This window comes from Cebus imitator, unplaced genomic scaffold (genome assembly GCF_001604975.1).
Source record: "Cebus imitator isolate Cc_AM_T3 unplaced genomic scaffold, Cebus_imitator-1.0 Scaffold48, whole genome shotgun sequence".
NCBI classification, from domain to species: domain Eukaryota; kingdom Metazoa; phylum Chordata; class Mammalia; order Primates; family Cebidae; genus Cebus; species Cebus imitator.
The window spans coordinates 2,421,127-2,437,907 of NW_016107363.1; the positions used below are offsets into that span (position 1 = coordinate 2,421,127).

General features: G+C 38.9%; 1 protein-coding gene across 39 annotated transcripts in view; it reads left to right on the plus strand.

The window, feature by feature from the left end:
- The window catches only part of CADPS (calcium dependent secretion activator), a 471,006-nt gene that overhangs the window by 309,429 nt on the left and 144,796 nt on the right, over nt 1-16,781 (plus strand). For 29 of the 39 annotated variants that reach the window (XM_037738038.1, XM_037738041.1, XM_037738051.1 and 26 more), the window contains exons 10-12: nt 696-804; nt 7,777-7,989; nt 13,563-13,574. In XM_037738038.1, coding sequence (XP_037593966.1) covers nt 696-804; nt 7,777-7,989; nt 13,563-13,574 — 334 coding nt within the window. The remainder of the gene's footprint in view (nt 1-695; nt 805-7,776; nt 7,990-13,562; nt 13,575-16,781) is intronic. The other 10 variants (XM_017527379.2, XM_017527388.2, XM_037738040.1 and 7 more) reach the window with 1 other exon arrangement.

The window sequence follows — 16,781 nt, forward strand, 5'->3', positions numbered from 1 at the left end:
GACTGGCACCTTGTGATCGAGCACTCATTGCTTGTGACAGCGTGTCACTCTCGCACTTGTCTGAGATGAAAAGAAGACTTCAAAGCAACCAAAGTCCTCCTTCAGCAGGCAGGAGAAGGGAGGGGATGAAACATACAGTTTGATGCTGATCAAAATGCTGCAAAAAATGAAATACTAAAATAAAAAGGCATAAATAAATGAATGTCTAGTCTCTAACTTCTGACCAAAAGGTTTGTGTTGTATATGCAAGCATGGCAGCCTCAGCCAAGGCCATGGTCACATTAGGTCGGACCTACAACATTGCTGCCATTTAACCACTTTTGACCTACAAAAATGACAATTGCATGTAGCTTAACCCAATTATATTAAAAGCAATAATCATAGTATCTAACATTCATCAAGCACTTACTAAGTGCCAGGAACAGACTCTGAGATTATTCCACATGTGAACTCATTCGGCCCTCACAATAAACCAATAAGGTAGGTTCTAAGATTATATCTAGTCTACAGATGAGATTATGAAGGACCAGAGAGGTTAAGTAACATGCTCAATGTCACACAGCCTGGAGGTGGCAAAACTTAGTTTGAACCCAACCACTTAGTTCAGATCCTCAGAGGAGAAAACATGGGGGAGGGATTTTTTGGAGAAGAGAGGCTCTAGGGGACCAACCTCACAATCTACTTTTCCTTACCAGGTCAGTCAGTACACATTTGCCATGTGCAGTTATCGGGAGAAGAAAGCGGAGCCTCAGGAACTTCTACAGTTGGATGGCTACACTGTGGATTACACCGACCCCCAGCCAGGTACCGACCTACCCTCTAGGCCATCAGCCCACAAACCCTCAACCTTCCCAAATCAATGGTCAACTAATATTTGCTGGGCACTTATTCCATGCTAGGTACTAACTCAATTTACTAAGGGTTTCAGCTGTGACTATGACAGCCACAATCCCTGATATTATGCCATTTTCATCACGGTTGGTTAAATACTATCCTAACCTAGGGCTTTGGTTTTACTCAAAGGATTCCCTACTTTAAAACCAAAAAAGTAAGAGAGCATTTTTCTCTTACCTACCTGTATCCACATCAACCATGGACTCCACCATACAATGCCAAAAAAGAAATTCCGAAAAAGAAGTAGTCCTACATGTACACCAAAGACGTGTGTGTGTGTGTGTGTGTGTGTGTGTGTGTGTGTGTGTGTGTTGTTTTTCACCAGTGATGTGTGGACTTGGCAGATTTCAGTGACCAAGTGAGCCTGCCCGATATATCCATATTCCCTAGCTACAATTCAAAAGCTCATAAGGTTAGCTGGCAGCACTTGAAAACCATCCCTAAGTGTCTTTTTTCCTAAGAAGACACCAATCCATAAGCAGAGACAATGAAGCCCTTAAGCCTTATGTAACTCAGAAATCTACACGAATGGTAGTATTTCTTATGAGTTCTACACCGCATAAGTTCTACATCCTGCCCCTCGCACCTCTCCCCCTACCCATTTTATCTTTTTCCCAGAAAAAAAAAAATGAATAGAAATCAGCCTCAAAGAACCTTCAAAATGGGAGGGGGGTGCGAAATCATTTCAGCATATTAATGAACAACAAGCACCAACAGCCCTCTCCCGGAGAAGTTTATTTTTATGCCAAATCTGCACAAGGAAAGCATTTCCAACCATACTGCATTATTTGGCCCAAAACCTTTTTTTCTACTCCCATATTGCTCTTCCACATGCAACAAAATACACATAAAAGAGAAACAGAGTTTGAGAGAAGATGGGGTGCTAACCTGAAAAGGTGTGGCCGGCAAGGCCTTGGACCAGCCCACTTAGTAAAATTAGCACCCTCAGAATCTCAACCCCGAGTGACTGGGCCCAGCCCCACCCCTTTGGACTTTCACATATTATTTGTATATTGCCAAAGCAGAATACAGAGCTGACCACATAAGGCCTGAATTAAACGCTCTGCCTGGAAATCCTTCATAATGAGTAGAACCTACAAGTTTGAAACAAACAATTTCATGCAACTTCTAATGGAAAGGTTGGGGATCCTGCCTTAAGAAACCAGTCCTTAGGACATTCTGTGATAGTTTGTGTTATTCTCAAGTCATTGGATTTCCTTCAAAAAAATAGATTCAGTCCTCCTCAGGACTTGCATTTTGAAGGAGAAGGGTAGGGCGAGGTGTGGTGGCTCACATCTGTAATCCCAAGGCAAGAGAATCGCTTGAGACCAGGAGTCCACCACAAGCCTGGGCAACAGAAACAGACATCATCAATACAAAAGCAATTTAATTTTAACCTAGGCGTAGAGGCACACATCTGTAGTCTAAGCTACGAGGGAGGCTGAGGTGGGAGGATTGCTTAGGCCCAGGAGCTGGAGGCAGCAGTGAGCTGTGATTGCACCACGGCACTCCATCCTGGGTGACAGAGATAGATGCTGACTCAAAAAATAAAAATGAGAATTGTAAAAAATGATAAATTTTAAAACATAGGAAGCTACAGGACCCATATGAGAAGGGAAACCAATACCATCTTATAACAATAATTCCTTTTAAGCCAGTTCATTCTCCTTTTCCCACCTATGATAGCATTTAGCCCTCACAGTAATCCCACAAAGTGGATAGGACCAGATTCATTACCCGGTTTTGTAAATGAAGAAACTGAGATTCTGAGATATCAAAGGATATCTAAGTTCGAGACTGCCTGGTGGCTGAGCTGGGACTCCAGGTCTAACCCATGTCATGCCTTGGCACTTGCAGTAAAGCATAGCTGCATGAACAGCTATACCAAAGTTATAGTTGTTATTTTATCAGATGATAGCAAAATTATCTTCCCTCGGTGGGGAGGGTAGGAGTGGAGAGAGCTATTCTATCTACATGTGTAAGGAGTAACTGTGCATATATATTTTTAAAACATTTCGTTTTACATGGATCCCATGGGATAAAATTTATAAATTTCTTTGCAAAAGATGTAAATGGAAAGATGTAAAATATAAATCAATTATGTTCTTGAGAATAATAAGCAGCTTCTTCTATCTTTCCATGTGCTAAGTCCTATTTATTCCCCATCATGTTTGATTGAAAACGGAGACTTAAACTCTCCCAGTTGTCATAGGAAAATCTAACTCAGAATTTCTTAAAGAGTAATTATTGGCCAGACACGGTGGCTCTCACCTGTAATCACTTGAGGTCAGGGACTCAAGACCAGCCTGGCCAACATGGTGAAACCCCATCTCTACTACAAATACAAAAATTAGCCAAGCGTGGTGGTGTATGACTGTAATCCCAGCTACTGAGGAGGCTGAGTTAGGAGAATCGCTTGAACCTGGGAGGCAGAGGTTGCAGTGAGCCAAGATCGCGCCATTGCACTCCAACCTGGGCAACAGAGCAAGACTCTGTCTCAAAAAACAAAAAAGTAATTATTAAATTACTTTTTTTGGGCCCCACTCCTAACCTGTGAACCAGAAGGAAAGGCAGGTCAGAATCCTTGTATTTAAATAAGCACTCCCGGGGATTCCTGAGCACAGTAACATTTGCCAGCTGGAGAGCCAAGTAATGTACGTTTTAACCAATGTCCTCAGATTTGAGGAATCTCCTCAACTGCTCCCTGAAAGGTGAGTGCGCAAATGGGGAGGACTTCAGGCTCTATCTCTTTCCCTCCTTCTCTTGGCTTTATCCAGGTTGTCAGTGGACCCAACTAGTGGCAGTTTTATGGGCTAAGAACACTTGTGGCCCATTGCTCTCTGCCACAGAAGGGAGGGATTCAACTAGATATTATTGCCTTAGTACCAGCCTGCATTCTAGGTAGTTCCCCAAGACACAAGCATTTCCACTGAATAAACTCTACTGAGTCCTTGAAGTGTTAATTCGGTGAATTGGTAAATTATGTAAGTTTCACTTATAAGCTACTCCTTTTAAGCTAAAAATAAAAATGCTTCACTTTACCTTTCCTTGTGTATGGTTTGGAAAGTATGAAACAGTCTCTCAATTTCTATCAGATTAGATAACTACGTCTTCAAATAAAAGAATATTAATCCAGAATAATTCAATGCCACAGTTTATCAAACAACTAAATTATTCTTACACGACTCATAGAGACCTTTTTTACCCATATAAATGGACCTCGGCTATGCAAGTTGTTGGAAGAGCAATCCCTTTCCCCTAGAGAGCTGGCCAACACTCCCTTGCCTGGTCTGTCTCTGTCTATTCCCAGACGTGTCTTTTTGTCTTTGACCTGTGGGACTGTGCCCCTTGCTCTCCAAGGCAAGCCCATGTGAAGTCACATATCACGTTCTTCGGATCCAGTCCCCAGGAACTGTTGCTTTTTTAAGACTGATGCCCTTGCCGCACATGTGGATGTTCACTTTGCTTTCTCCTCTCTTGGTTCTCTTTCATCTGCTGCTTTTCTCTCTCCTCCTTGCTTTCCTTGGTGTGTCCTCAGTCTCTTGTGCTTTCTGAAAAAGTCCTGTTGTTCTCTGCTGCTCTGCTTGTCATTGGTTCTGTTGCTTTCCTTGTTCCTCTTTGCACTTACCCACTCCAAAATTAGGCTTCATTTTATTGTTAATAACGACTCTTCAGAGAGCTGTTAGCAAGGTCCAGGCCCTGGATTCATGCTGTAGTGCAGTATTGCACCATGGTTACAGTCATCAGCTCTGGAGCCAAACAGCTGAGGTCAAAAGCCAGCTCTGACACACATCACCCAGCTTTGTGTCCATGGGCTAGATGCCACCTTCCCCATGACTTAGTTTCCTTGTCTGTAAAATGGAATAATAGTACTTATAAGGCTGTTGGGACGATTGAATAAAAACATAAAAACTTCTTGTTGTCTTTCCATCTCTACCCCTAAATAACTGCCCAGTGGAAAGGGCTCTCCACTTCCCCAAAGTAACTCCGTGAACTGACTTTCTGACAGTAGCTCCAGGAACACAGTATCCCCACCGCAGCAGCAGGTCCTAGGGGAGGGGGAAGCCTTGGGGCTGGTAAAAGTGATATCAAGTGATGTCCATCCTGGCATTCCCTGACTGTAGCAAAGTAGCTTATTCCTAAGGATACCATGAGACTAGGCTACAGGTCTGTTGACCCTCTCTTCCTTTCAACTCCTTATTGCTCACTTTCCAGGCTTAAAGCACCTCTCAGAGCTCTTCTCCTCCCTCCCCTTTCAGAATTTTTCTTTTCATTGTGCTATTCATTAGGTTCATCAGGTTTTCCCAGCTTGCTAACTCCCCATCATCCTACTCAAATTACACATTTTAAAACTTTCCATATGAAATTAAGCAAAATAGCCCCTTATAATAAACAACACCAAAAATATTTTAGTAAAGCTTTATTGGTGTGGTATCATCAGACCCTCCATATAAAGAAGTAGCTATTTATTGTCCTAAATTCTTGGCCATTTCAAGTGCAAAACTATCAACACACACCCACACTTGCAGTATAGACACCTCAATAAATAGCATCAATGAAGAAATCTTAATGTTACCAGAAATCTTTTCCAATGACAAATGTCAAACAGGTTGCTGGCTGGACCTCATTGGAAATTTGGAGATTCTAATCACTCATTCATTCTTCTCTTAGTTTTTAATAATTGAGGAGGTGATGAGGAATCTGATGAAGATATAAAGTATTATTTCCAGCTAGAGAATACCCAGTTACCTAAAATACAGGTTTCTGGAATATGTTGATGGACACAATGTAGCTTTGGCCTGAACTCAAAGAGAAGTTTATATTTATAGAGGTTCCCACCTATTTATATTATATATCAAATCTCTAAAATTTAACCTTGAGAACTGCTCATGGAGAAAGATGATTTTGGAGCACATTCATTTATTCAACAAGTACTTGTGAACCCACTATGTGCCATGTACTATTCAGGCACCAGGGATACAGCAGTAAGCGAAACAACCTATCTGCACTTATGAAGCAGAGTAAATTATATAGTTTGCTAAAAAGTAATAAGAACAATAAAGAAAAAATAAGCAAGATAAGAGATAGGTCACAAGAAGTAGAGGTCAGGGAAGGTATCAAGAATGTGATGTTTAGGAAAAGACATGAAGGAGATAAGGGTGTGAATCATGCAGATACCTGAAAGAAGAGTGCTCCAGGCACAGAGAAAAGCAAATGTGAGGTCCTGAGCGGAGCACATGCCTGTGGTATTCAAGGAAGAGCAGGAGGCCAGTGTGGCTACAATGAAGTGACTACATGTGTGCATAGAGGGAGAGAGAGACCACTAGGAGAGAAGGTTAGAGGTGGCAGAGGACCAGTTCATGGGGCCTTTCAGGCCTTGTCAGAACCAGTGCTTTTCCTCTGAGTGGAAGCTGGAACTCCTGGCAGGTTTTGAACAGAAGAGTGACATGACCTGGCTCTAGTGCTAAATCAAGGACTTCGGCTGCCATGTGAGAATCAACTACAGAGAGTGAGGATCAAGGCAGACAGGTCAGATAGGAAGCTCTTAAAATAATCCAGGGATGATCATGGCTAAACTTATGATGGCTGCAACTGGAGATAGAAGAAGTCATCAAATTCTGGTAACGTCCTAATGGTGGGACCATCAGAATTTTATGATCTGTTTGAAGTGGGTAGTGAGAGAAAGTAAAGAGTCAAAATTGACCCCGAGATTGGGGGTTTGGGTGGCAAGAGAGATGGACTCAGCTTTGCTGAGGAGATCAGGGAGAAAGACCAGGAGTTAGTTCAGTGTTGGATTTGACAAGCTTCGGAAGTCTATCAGATATCCATGGGGAGAAGTCAAGAAAGATATTCAAGTCTGGGGTCCAAGGGAGAGGTCCAGGTTGGAGGGAGAAATATGAGGGCCATCAGCATACTCATGGTACTTAAAGGCTGGATGGTATTACCATGAGAGAAGGTATAGCTAAAGAAGAAAAGATGAGCAAAGACAGAAGGCCAGGGCATGCCCGCATTTAAAAATCAGGAAGAAGAGGAGTTGGAGGCAGCAGACAAGACTAAGGAGAAGCAGCCAGGAAGGTAGGAGGAAAGTCAGGTTTCCTGAAAGCTAAGTAAAGAAAGCATCTTGAAGAGAAGGGAGTGAGTGCAAATGCTGCTGATAGGTGGATGGGCCCAGTAAAATGAAGACTTTGAATCAACCATTGGATTCAGCAATGTGGAGGTCACTGGTCATTCAGCAATGTGTCCACTGAAACCTGGACAAGTTTCAGTGGGGCAGCAGCCTAATTGGAGGGGTTGTAAAGCAGAAGAGGAGGGGAGAGACCCTTACTACTCAACATGCGGTCCTCAGACCAGCGCCATCTGTATCATCTGAAAGCTTTTAGAATGCTGCACCCCAAGCTCCATTCCAGACCTACTGAATCAGAAGCTGCATTTTAACAAGATGCCCAGGGGATTCATATGGGTATTAAAATTCGAAAAGCCTTGGTAGAGGTTTTCCTTTCATTATAAAGAGAAGAGCAATAGAACAGTAGCTGAAGGGAGAGATGAGGTAAAGAGAGGATTTTGTTGTTTGTTTGTGTTTAAAGATGAAGGAAAAAATGGTATATTTATAGGCAGATATTTGTCCAGCAAGCAGGCTGCCTGCTTGTCAGTTCTATCCCCAGCAGGACACAAAAAAGATAAGAACCAGGCTTGGAGACACTTCTTCAACATCACAGTCCCACTCTGTGGCCAAGTGAGTCTCAGACTTCACATCCTAAGTTAATTGCTACCCTCCTCTTCTGCCTCAAGGAAAAGCAGCAGAAACTACTTTTCCAAGGTCTGGGTCCATTTGAGAATGTCGCAGCTCAGCTTAATAGAAGTTGTTACTCCCTTTTCTTCCAGGTTTGGAGGGTGGCCGAGCCTTCTTCAATGCCGTCAAGGAGGGAGACACCGTGATATTTGCAAGTGATGATGAACAAGACCGCATCCTGTGGGTCCAGGCCATGTATCGGGCCACGGGGCAGTCACACAAGCCTGTGCCCCCAACCCAAGTCCAGAAACTCAACGCCAAGGGAGGAAATGTGCCTCAGTTGGATGCCCCTATCTCTCAATTTTGTAAGTAAATATGCCATTTTACAAAAATAACTCTGTAGAGTAAACCTTCCAAAGTTGAATTAGAAAACATAGTCGCTTTTATATTTAAAATTTATAAAATCATGTTTGCTGAAAACGTATAGTGAATTCAGGGAGAAAGTCGGGACAAATGTTAGATGAAAGTAATTTTAAAGTGCAATACTTGACCTTCTCCCACAAGGATTAAATGAAGGAAAGTGTATTTTAGGTGGATTTTTATCTCTGTTTTGGTGAGAGTATGGAATTCACAGCCAAACATGTATTTGTTTGAGTCCTTCAAATATAGTAGATTATGTATGTCCTTGCTTCATTTCTTCCGATTAAAAGTAATTTAAAAATAGGGATGATTTGAAATCAACTTAAATCTGCAATTTAGAACTATTTAAAAATAAATGATGACATTATCACATGCAGTGAAAAAACAAAACATGGTACCTAAAATCCCATTCCGAGCTAAAATACCAGAGACCCAAAAATGAAACCGTCTCCTTAAACAGCCCCAGTTCATAGTCAAGTTTTTCCTCCTCTTATCTCTGCATACATTTAATTTCTTGCCCCTTTTCCATGTCTTCTACCTAAAATGGCTTCTATCTATCAATACCTCTGATACACAGGATAAGGTGAAAGCCAGTACATGTTTGGAGACATTTATTAAAACAAAGAAAATGGAGAAATATCGTAATTCTTTTTTGTTCCAAACTTTCATTCTAAATAGAATCTTTTGCCTTATGCTGAATATCAAGTCAATCAGAGATAACTCAGGTACAATAATTTTTAACAATAATCGTGATGATTTTTTACTTTAGTATGGAATTCACTCATTCATTCTAGGTCACTGAGCAACTGTGTAGAGAAAAGACATGCTAATGAGAAGGACAGACAATGTACCAGCTCCAGTATTACCTGCATCCCACTGGGGAAGCCTAGATAGTAAACAAGTGAACAGATCAATAAGAGTTTCAGACACTGACTGGTAAATACCATGAAGTCAAACATTTAGTGGTGGCTGAGTGAGAAGGAGAGATGTTAGACAATCAAAGAAGCTTTCCCTGAGCTTAAGTTCAAATGATAGGTAGTCAGCTCCGCAAATATTTGAGGAAACAGAATTGCCGTTGAAGGAAAAGCAAACGCAGAGACTTAACCTCTAACACAGTGTTGCACGATCTCTCCTCTGTTGCTCTTAAACAAAATATGGATGTGGGTGGAATAATTTTGCAGCTATAACTACTAAATAGAGGTAAACTTGCATTTCAGTGAATTCTACAGCCATGCCCACTTCTGTCAACAAGACTATATTCTTACACCTTGCAACACCCTTGCTGATCAGGAAATACAACTTCTTTTGGATTGCAAATTCTATCAGGTGCTCCCAGGAACTCCTGTCCAGTACTGATGGTGATGCATGCCCTTGTGGAACAGTGAAATAATCATATAATTACTGTGAGTTTCCACACAGAAAATCATGAAAGAATAAGAAAGAGATTGGGGTAGGACTTGAGGGAAAAGGAGTAGCCCTCTGCCCACACCTACCACCAAGTTCTCCACTCTTCTTATATTCTCTAACATCTTCTGGCACTTAGGTTTACTTGGGAGTGGTAAAGAGAGTAATAGCTATTAGTTGAGATAAATCATACCCAATATTTGTTTAATTGTTGTTTTTAAAAAAAAAAAACTATGACAAAACCCCTCCTTCCACCTTGCCCAGTATGCTTCTCCAGTTTTTTCTCCTCTTACTTCTGCATACATTTAATTTCTTGCCCCTTTTCCATGTCCTCTTACTACCTAAAATGGCTTTTATCTATCAATACTTCTATACACAGGGTAAGGTGAAAGCCAGTAAATGTTTGGAGACATTTATTAAAATAAAGAAAATGGAAAAATAAAGTAATTCATTTTTGTTCCAAACATTCATTCTAAAAAGAATCTTGTGCCTTACGCTGAATATCAAGTCAATTAGAGATAACTCAAGTACAAGTTTCATTTTTAGCAATAATCATGATGATTTTTTACTTCAGTATGGAACTCATTCATTCTAGGTCATTGAGCCACTGTGTAGAGATAAGATATGCTAATGAGAACGACAGACAAGGTACCAACTCTTTTAATACCTGCATCCCAATGGGGAAGCCTAGATAATAAACAAGTGAACAGATAAATAAGAGAGTTTTAGACACTGGTAAATACCATGAAGAATGTCATTTAGTGGTGACTGAGTGAGAAGGAGAGAAAGGAATACATTTGGAAACAGCACATCCTATCATAACCTCTTGAAAAGGAATTATCCATGTATCAGAAAAACAATTCTAATTATAATCATTCAAGTCAACCTCATAAAGCATGTATCTCAGGTGATATTTGGAAAACACTGGTCTTATTTCCAAATAATCTTCATTTCCTCTAAAGTCATTTCACCTTACATTCAGTGTCTCTCTTCTGTCATCTGCCCGGATTAACAAACTGCTGTATGGTTTGCTATTGACCCCACTTTTTCCTCTCCAGTAAGAGGAAGAGGAAGGACATTCAGGAGTAAAATTAGAGAGAAGACAGTGATTAAAAAAGGAAACCTGTGATGGAAGCTGCTGAAGAAGAGATGTCTCTTCATAAAATACACAGGAGCTCTTGATTTAGATTTCTCTCTGTGGATAGGATTCATTTAGTTGTGAAATTAGAATGCTAATTGTTAGGCATCAGCAGAAAGATTCCATTGAATACACACAGCTTCATGCATATCACTACTCTAGTTGAAACAGGGGAACTTTTATTAAATGGAGCGTCCAAAGCAATATCCTAAAAGTTAAAATTTGGGGAGTGAATGATATCATCCCTAGGGAATATATGTAAAGTAGGCTGAGAGATGAGTGAGAAGGCCAGATCAGGCATGCCTCTGGGACTTATCAGTACCTGATGGTAGATCTACCTTCTTCTCTACTGTCTCCTTTATCACTGCCTATGAACAGGAAATCTCCAGAGAGCATGAGGCCCTGCTACATCTACTAGGTTCTAAAAGAACAAGCTACTACAGTCAGCTGTGGAGACTGTGTAATGCCCGAAACACCCTGCACATACACAAAAATGTGAATGGTACACATTGAGTTCTGCAGTGCCCAGCCTGCTCAACTGTACACAGTGGCCATGTAATAAATGGCAGCCCTCACCCAGAACTTCAGTCCAATAGCGTTGATCCCAGTCGTCCTGTGATTACTTTATTATCCCTGCAACAGAGCCTCAACACTGCTCCAAATTCTATCTGTTGCTAGTTTAAACACTTAACAGAAACAGTAGCCAGAGTACCAGCCACTGCAGCATCTGTTCCTAGAATTTACAGGACAGAAGAGAAAACCAGTTAGGATTTAATCAACCCAAACTTTATACCTGAGCATCTACAAAAAGATCAAAAAAGGAACCAGGAATTATACATTCCATTTTATCATTGGGTAGTTATGCACAGCAGCAAAAAAAAAAAAAAAAAAAAAAAAAAGTGGCTAGACATGAGGGAGTGCAGTCCTCCCTCAGTAGAAATTGGCTCCAGGACCCCCTGCAGATACCAAAATCCATGGATTTTCAAGTCCCTTTCATATAATGGCTTGCTATTTTTATATAACTTATACACATCCTCCCATATAATTTGAAACTTAGCTATATTACTTATAATACTGAATACAATGCAAATGCACTGTAAATAGTTACTATACTGTATTTTTCAGGAAATAATGACCAAAAAAAAGTCTGTACATGTTCAGTACAAATGTAATTTTTTTCTGAATGTTTTCAGTCCACCACTAGTTGAATCCACGGATGCAGAACCTGTGGATACAGGAGGGCTGATTGTATATCATAATTGTTAGTGGATTTTTCTGCCACAGAATGGTGGTTAGTTCATAATTACTTCACAGCTGCTGTAATTTGTAAAGTTTGAATGGTCCCTACTAAATAGATTAATCCTCACACATGGGTATCTCAGTCAAAGCCACAGTGTTGATTCTTACTTAGGGTGACCAACCCATCCTGGTTTACCCAGGATGTCTCTGCTTTTAGCACTGAAAATCCTGTGTCCCAGGAAATCCCTCAATCCTGAGCAAAGCAGGATGGATTGGTCACCACATGCTACAAAGCAAGAAAGACGAAAAACAGTCATAACATAGTTGTAAGGAACAAATTTTAGTTCTTCACTTACATTTCGTTGCCAATCTATACATTGATTTATTTTAATCAAGTCACATCACGAAAATTAAGCCAATCACAGATTCTCTAGCTAAGAAAAAAAATGTTAAAAAAGAAATCAAGTATTGCATTTTAAAAAGGTTTCCTTGACTTCCAAAAAGGTAAGGGTCGTTAAGTACTTAACTCTGCACACATTTCATTAAATCTTGTTTTTGAATATTTGTTCAAAGTACTTCTTGCCATTCTTACTAGTGAATAAGATTTAAGAACATCCACTTTTCAGTGCCTTAACTTTATAATTGCTTTATTAGTATTTACAAGACAAATGGAAGCTATATAGAAATGGAAAGCTACATACAGAAGGGAAGCAATATGGAAATATTTTGGGGGTAGAGAAAAATAAACACTCCAGTCTTGTCATGTCGCTGTCTGTTTAAGGGAAACTTAAGAATGGACCGTTTTTACAGTTTGGAAAACTTGGGAGTAATTGTGAGTTTATTTGGGTCTTTCTAAATTCAGTTTAGCAGTTTTTATTTTTTGCAATTTCAAAAGCTCAATTTTAAAATGAAAAGACATGTCTAAAAGAGTGGAGTGGGGTATTTATGTGGAATTGTAAAAACTGAAAAAATAGATCCTGCTATTCATTAGTTTGTGTGTGACTCTACAAAGATTTTTGGGAGGGTTTCACCAACCTTTAAAACTTTTTTGTTCTTTTGTGGTATTTTTATGTGTGTCATTGTTGATTTAATTTTTTTCTTTTTTGTTAAAATTTAACAAAATTAAGTCAGTACCTAGCTATACAACTTTTTTAAACGAATACTTGCAATTCTCCAATTTTTAAAGCCAATGCTGCTTACCTTGGAAACAATGTCCAAATCTGTAGTTGAGTGTTCCACGATTTATTATGCCATGTGGCCTCTCACTGAGACACCTTATTCCCTGTTCATTATGTGTTAGTGGAACAGTTAAAATTAGCACCTCAATTCTCATTTGGATTAGGGTTGGGTGGGGGGAAGAGGGTGTTTTAAGCTTTGACATTTGGTCAATGGTTATTTAATATATCACTTGCAATGCGTCATTCTAATGTCTGTTTCTCAACTAATAACTGTTAATCACATCATAGAACCCCAAAGTTGGGTATTTTTGAGAATTGTTCTATTTTTTGCAACCACCTGAACGTCTCCAATGGTTAAGGGGATTTGGGTTACTGTTGGTTTGGGGGAGGTTGATTTTGGTTTTTTTTTTGTTTTGTTTCGTTTAAGTTTTCTTGTTCAATCTTTGCTCGAACCCAAGAACTTAGGCTGCTAGGTTAGAACTCCTGTCTGCTTTCCTGAGCCTTGTTGCTAGTCTTTATGTTATTCTGGTTTGTTCCTTCTTACCCTGCTAACTTCTAGCTGGACTGAAGGGTAAGTGCTCCCCTATAGCCAGCACAGCTCAGATAATCAGACTAGATTATCTGACACCTGCAATGTGCTTCCCACCCTTAAATCTTCCTCATGTCTAGACTTCGTAGTACAACTTTTCATGTTATTTTCCTGACCTTAGGTTTGAAATGTAAGCTTCCGTACTGAAACTAGGATGCATGTGATGTGTGCATAATTGCCTCCTCTCCTTGGCTTTCATATTGGCATCAAATGATCCTCTGAGTAAAGCCAGCCATTAACATCTAATGTTTTTTCATTCCAAGAATATTAATTAACATCATAACGAAATGGCAAATAATGCCTTTGTTTCATGGAATTCACAGCTACCTGACTGCTTAATGCCTGAAAACAGATCATTTTGCACTCTGATAATGTGTTGTTGTTGTTGTTGTTTTTATTTTCCCATTCCAAAGATTCGAATGGCCAGAGTACCAAGAGTGTGGTAACCATGGATACCTTAAAAAATAAGTGGGGTAGGAAACCCATAGATGTTAACTGAGCAAGACTGGAAGTAATTGTGAAACCCAATTAAGAAAGTAAATGCATTCTCTGAACACTAAAGAATTCATTCTACCTGGCTTTAGAGTGTGCTCTAATGTAAGACCCAATAGAGGATTACTTTTGAAAGAAGAGCTACAATACATGGGAATACCACACACAAAAACAGGAAATTAAGGACATGACTGAATCCATGTCTCTCATTTGCAAATGCTTTGGATTCACAATCTTACAATGCCAAGGAGGGTTTTAACCTCTGGTCTCAAATGTCGTTCTGCTACTCCCACAAGAACAATGACAACAATAACTTTTTTGACATCATTTGTATTTGTATTTTTCTAAAAATACCCATGTAAGAGAAAAAGGAATCTTTAAAACTTTAGAAAAATCTTTCTCTTCACTATTTGAGTTATTAATAAAAAAAGAATACACACTTCCTTAATTTATATAGAAAAAAAGCTATCAACCAAAAATGTGTTGAGGAGACTTGACATTAGAGGGAGTTAGAAAAATTGGTCAAGAGAGCAGGCAAATATGTATTTGAGTATTCTGAATGCTAATTTAGAAGAAGTAGGTCATATCATTTCTCCTGACCATTTAATAATAGTCTTTTCTTCAAATTCTTTTTTTTCCTTCTTTAATTTGCTTTTTCCTCCCTTTCTTTCTTTTTTCTTTTATTTTGCATAAATGTACCCCTGGCTAGCAGACAGACTTTTTTCAACACTTCAAGCAGATACTTAATTTAACTTTACTTTTCTTGAATGTCTCATGAGGCATTTTAAAAGGCTTATCATAGAAAGTAAACTTAGTGGGAATTTAGGATTTTGCTATACATTTTTTAAAGAATGAAAGAAAGGATGGATCAATAGATGACTGAATGAATTCTGTTCTAAACTAATTTACATGTGTTTGCACAAGAACGCATTGCTATCCTAGTAGATTTTTAAATAGTTGTTTGCCTTAATTCCTTTCTATAGTTTTAGCTCATAAAATTTTTGCTATATCTTCTTATATTGTCAACTTGCAGTTGCTATGTTGCAGGAAGGCAATATCAAATAATTAATTCAATATTAACATAATTCATATGACCCAAAGCCATACTATAAACCATGTTCCTTTTCATTGTAAAAGGGAATCACTTTTTAAAATAATAGATTCCCACAATCAGGTCTAAAATTTTCCAAACACTGTAATTTGATCTAAACAGATCATATTAAATGAAGGTTCACCTCACTGTTAACTACTTCAGACATACTTAACATATTATTTATTAGTTAGTTGAGTATTTTCATGCCCTATCCTGATTTATAGTAAGAGTATTAATCAGGTATAGAAAATTTATTTTTGCTCATGTTGGAGTGAATATAAACACATTGAGTACTCTGTAAGTTGATATAACTACAGCAGGAAAAAACTAAGATCATTTATATATTTTGCTTGAGATCATTGACAAAATCTCTGTTATGATTTTTACTCAAAGCAGCTGTCTGACAAAGAATTATAGACATTACCGTTGAAATAAACATCACACACTTATTTTCTTGGGAGTATTGCCATAGTCGTTTTAAATTCAAGATCTCTGCATGATGCAGTGTGAGCCTTGAGAGCTTCCAAAGAAGTCGTCCTCTCTTGACCAGTCATATTTGCCCAGTTTAGCCGAAGGGACCATGAAGGAATTAAGTTGTTTCTCAGTTAAGTGGTCCATCTGTGCCTCCAGGCAGCAGTCATGGGAGGACCAGTCTTTTGCTTGTTATGCAGAGCTCAGGCAGGGCACAACATCCCCTGGTTACTTGACTATCCCAAGAAAAGCTCTTCTAGAAAAATCCGTAAACAACCAGCTGCCATCAATCATTGTCATTTCTTTATTTCATGTCTTCTGATGAGGCTGACTACTGTCATTGTTCGTTATTGTCCAAACCATACATTCACTCTTGTACTGTCAAGCAGATATGACAAGCACACATTTTCCATGTAAGAGAGATACAAAGTCACCTTTTAATTTGCAGTTTGGGTTCACAGATGACTTTAGAGTTGCATTAGCTATTCTCTTGCCTCTAGCATCCAACAAGAGTAGCAACAGCTATAACTGTGCTCTAAATTTCAATGCTAAAACAGCTACTTCTAGCTTATTACAAAAGGGATTCATGAGGGAGAAGAACCTCTTTCAGACAGTTTGTTAATAACACAATCATATTATTTTCAACAAAGAATTTCTTTTTCACTAGCCTAGAAATATTTCCAAAATGTAATCTTATAAAATAAAAAGGTAGCTCTGACCTTTTATCTTCAATCCCTAAGCTGTTGGAGTAATAGGAAAATTTCAATAAAATAAAAATACGAAAACTATGCTATTCTTCCTGGAAGAGTACATTTATTTGCTAGACATTATTGCAAGCCCATCTAAAAATATATATGTTAGAAACAAGATCACATAAGTATTCTTGATATTGAGAGAATAGATCATGAAAAATAGTATATGGAAAAAAGGAAAAAGCTATCAAACATGAAATTAATGCAAATATCATGATCAAAGAACAACATAAATGAGAGAGTAGTCAATTAGGGACTGTATCACTTGAATTTTAACGAATTAAATTAAGTGAGGGTATACAACCCACGTAATAGTATCACTTTAGGAACCAGTGTTTTCCCAACATTCCTTAAATGTCAAACCAAAATTGTTTCCAAGCA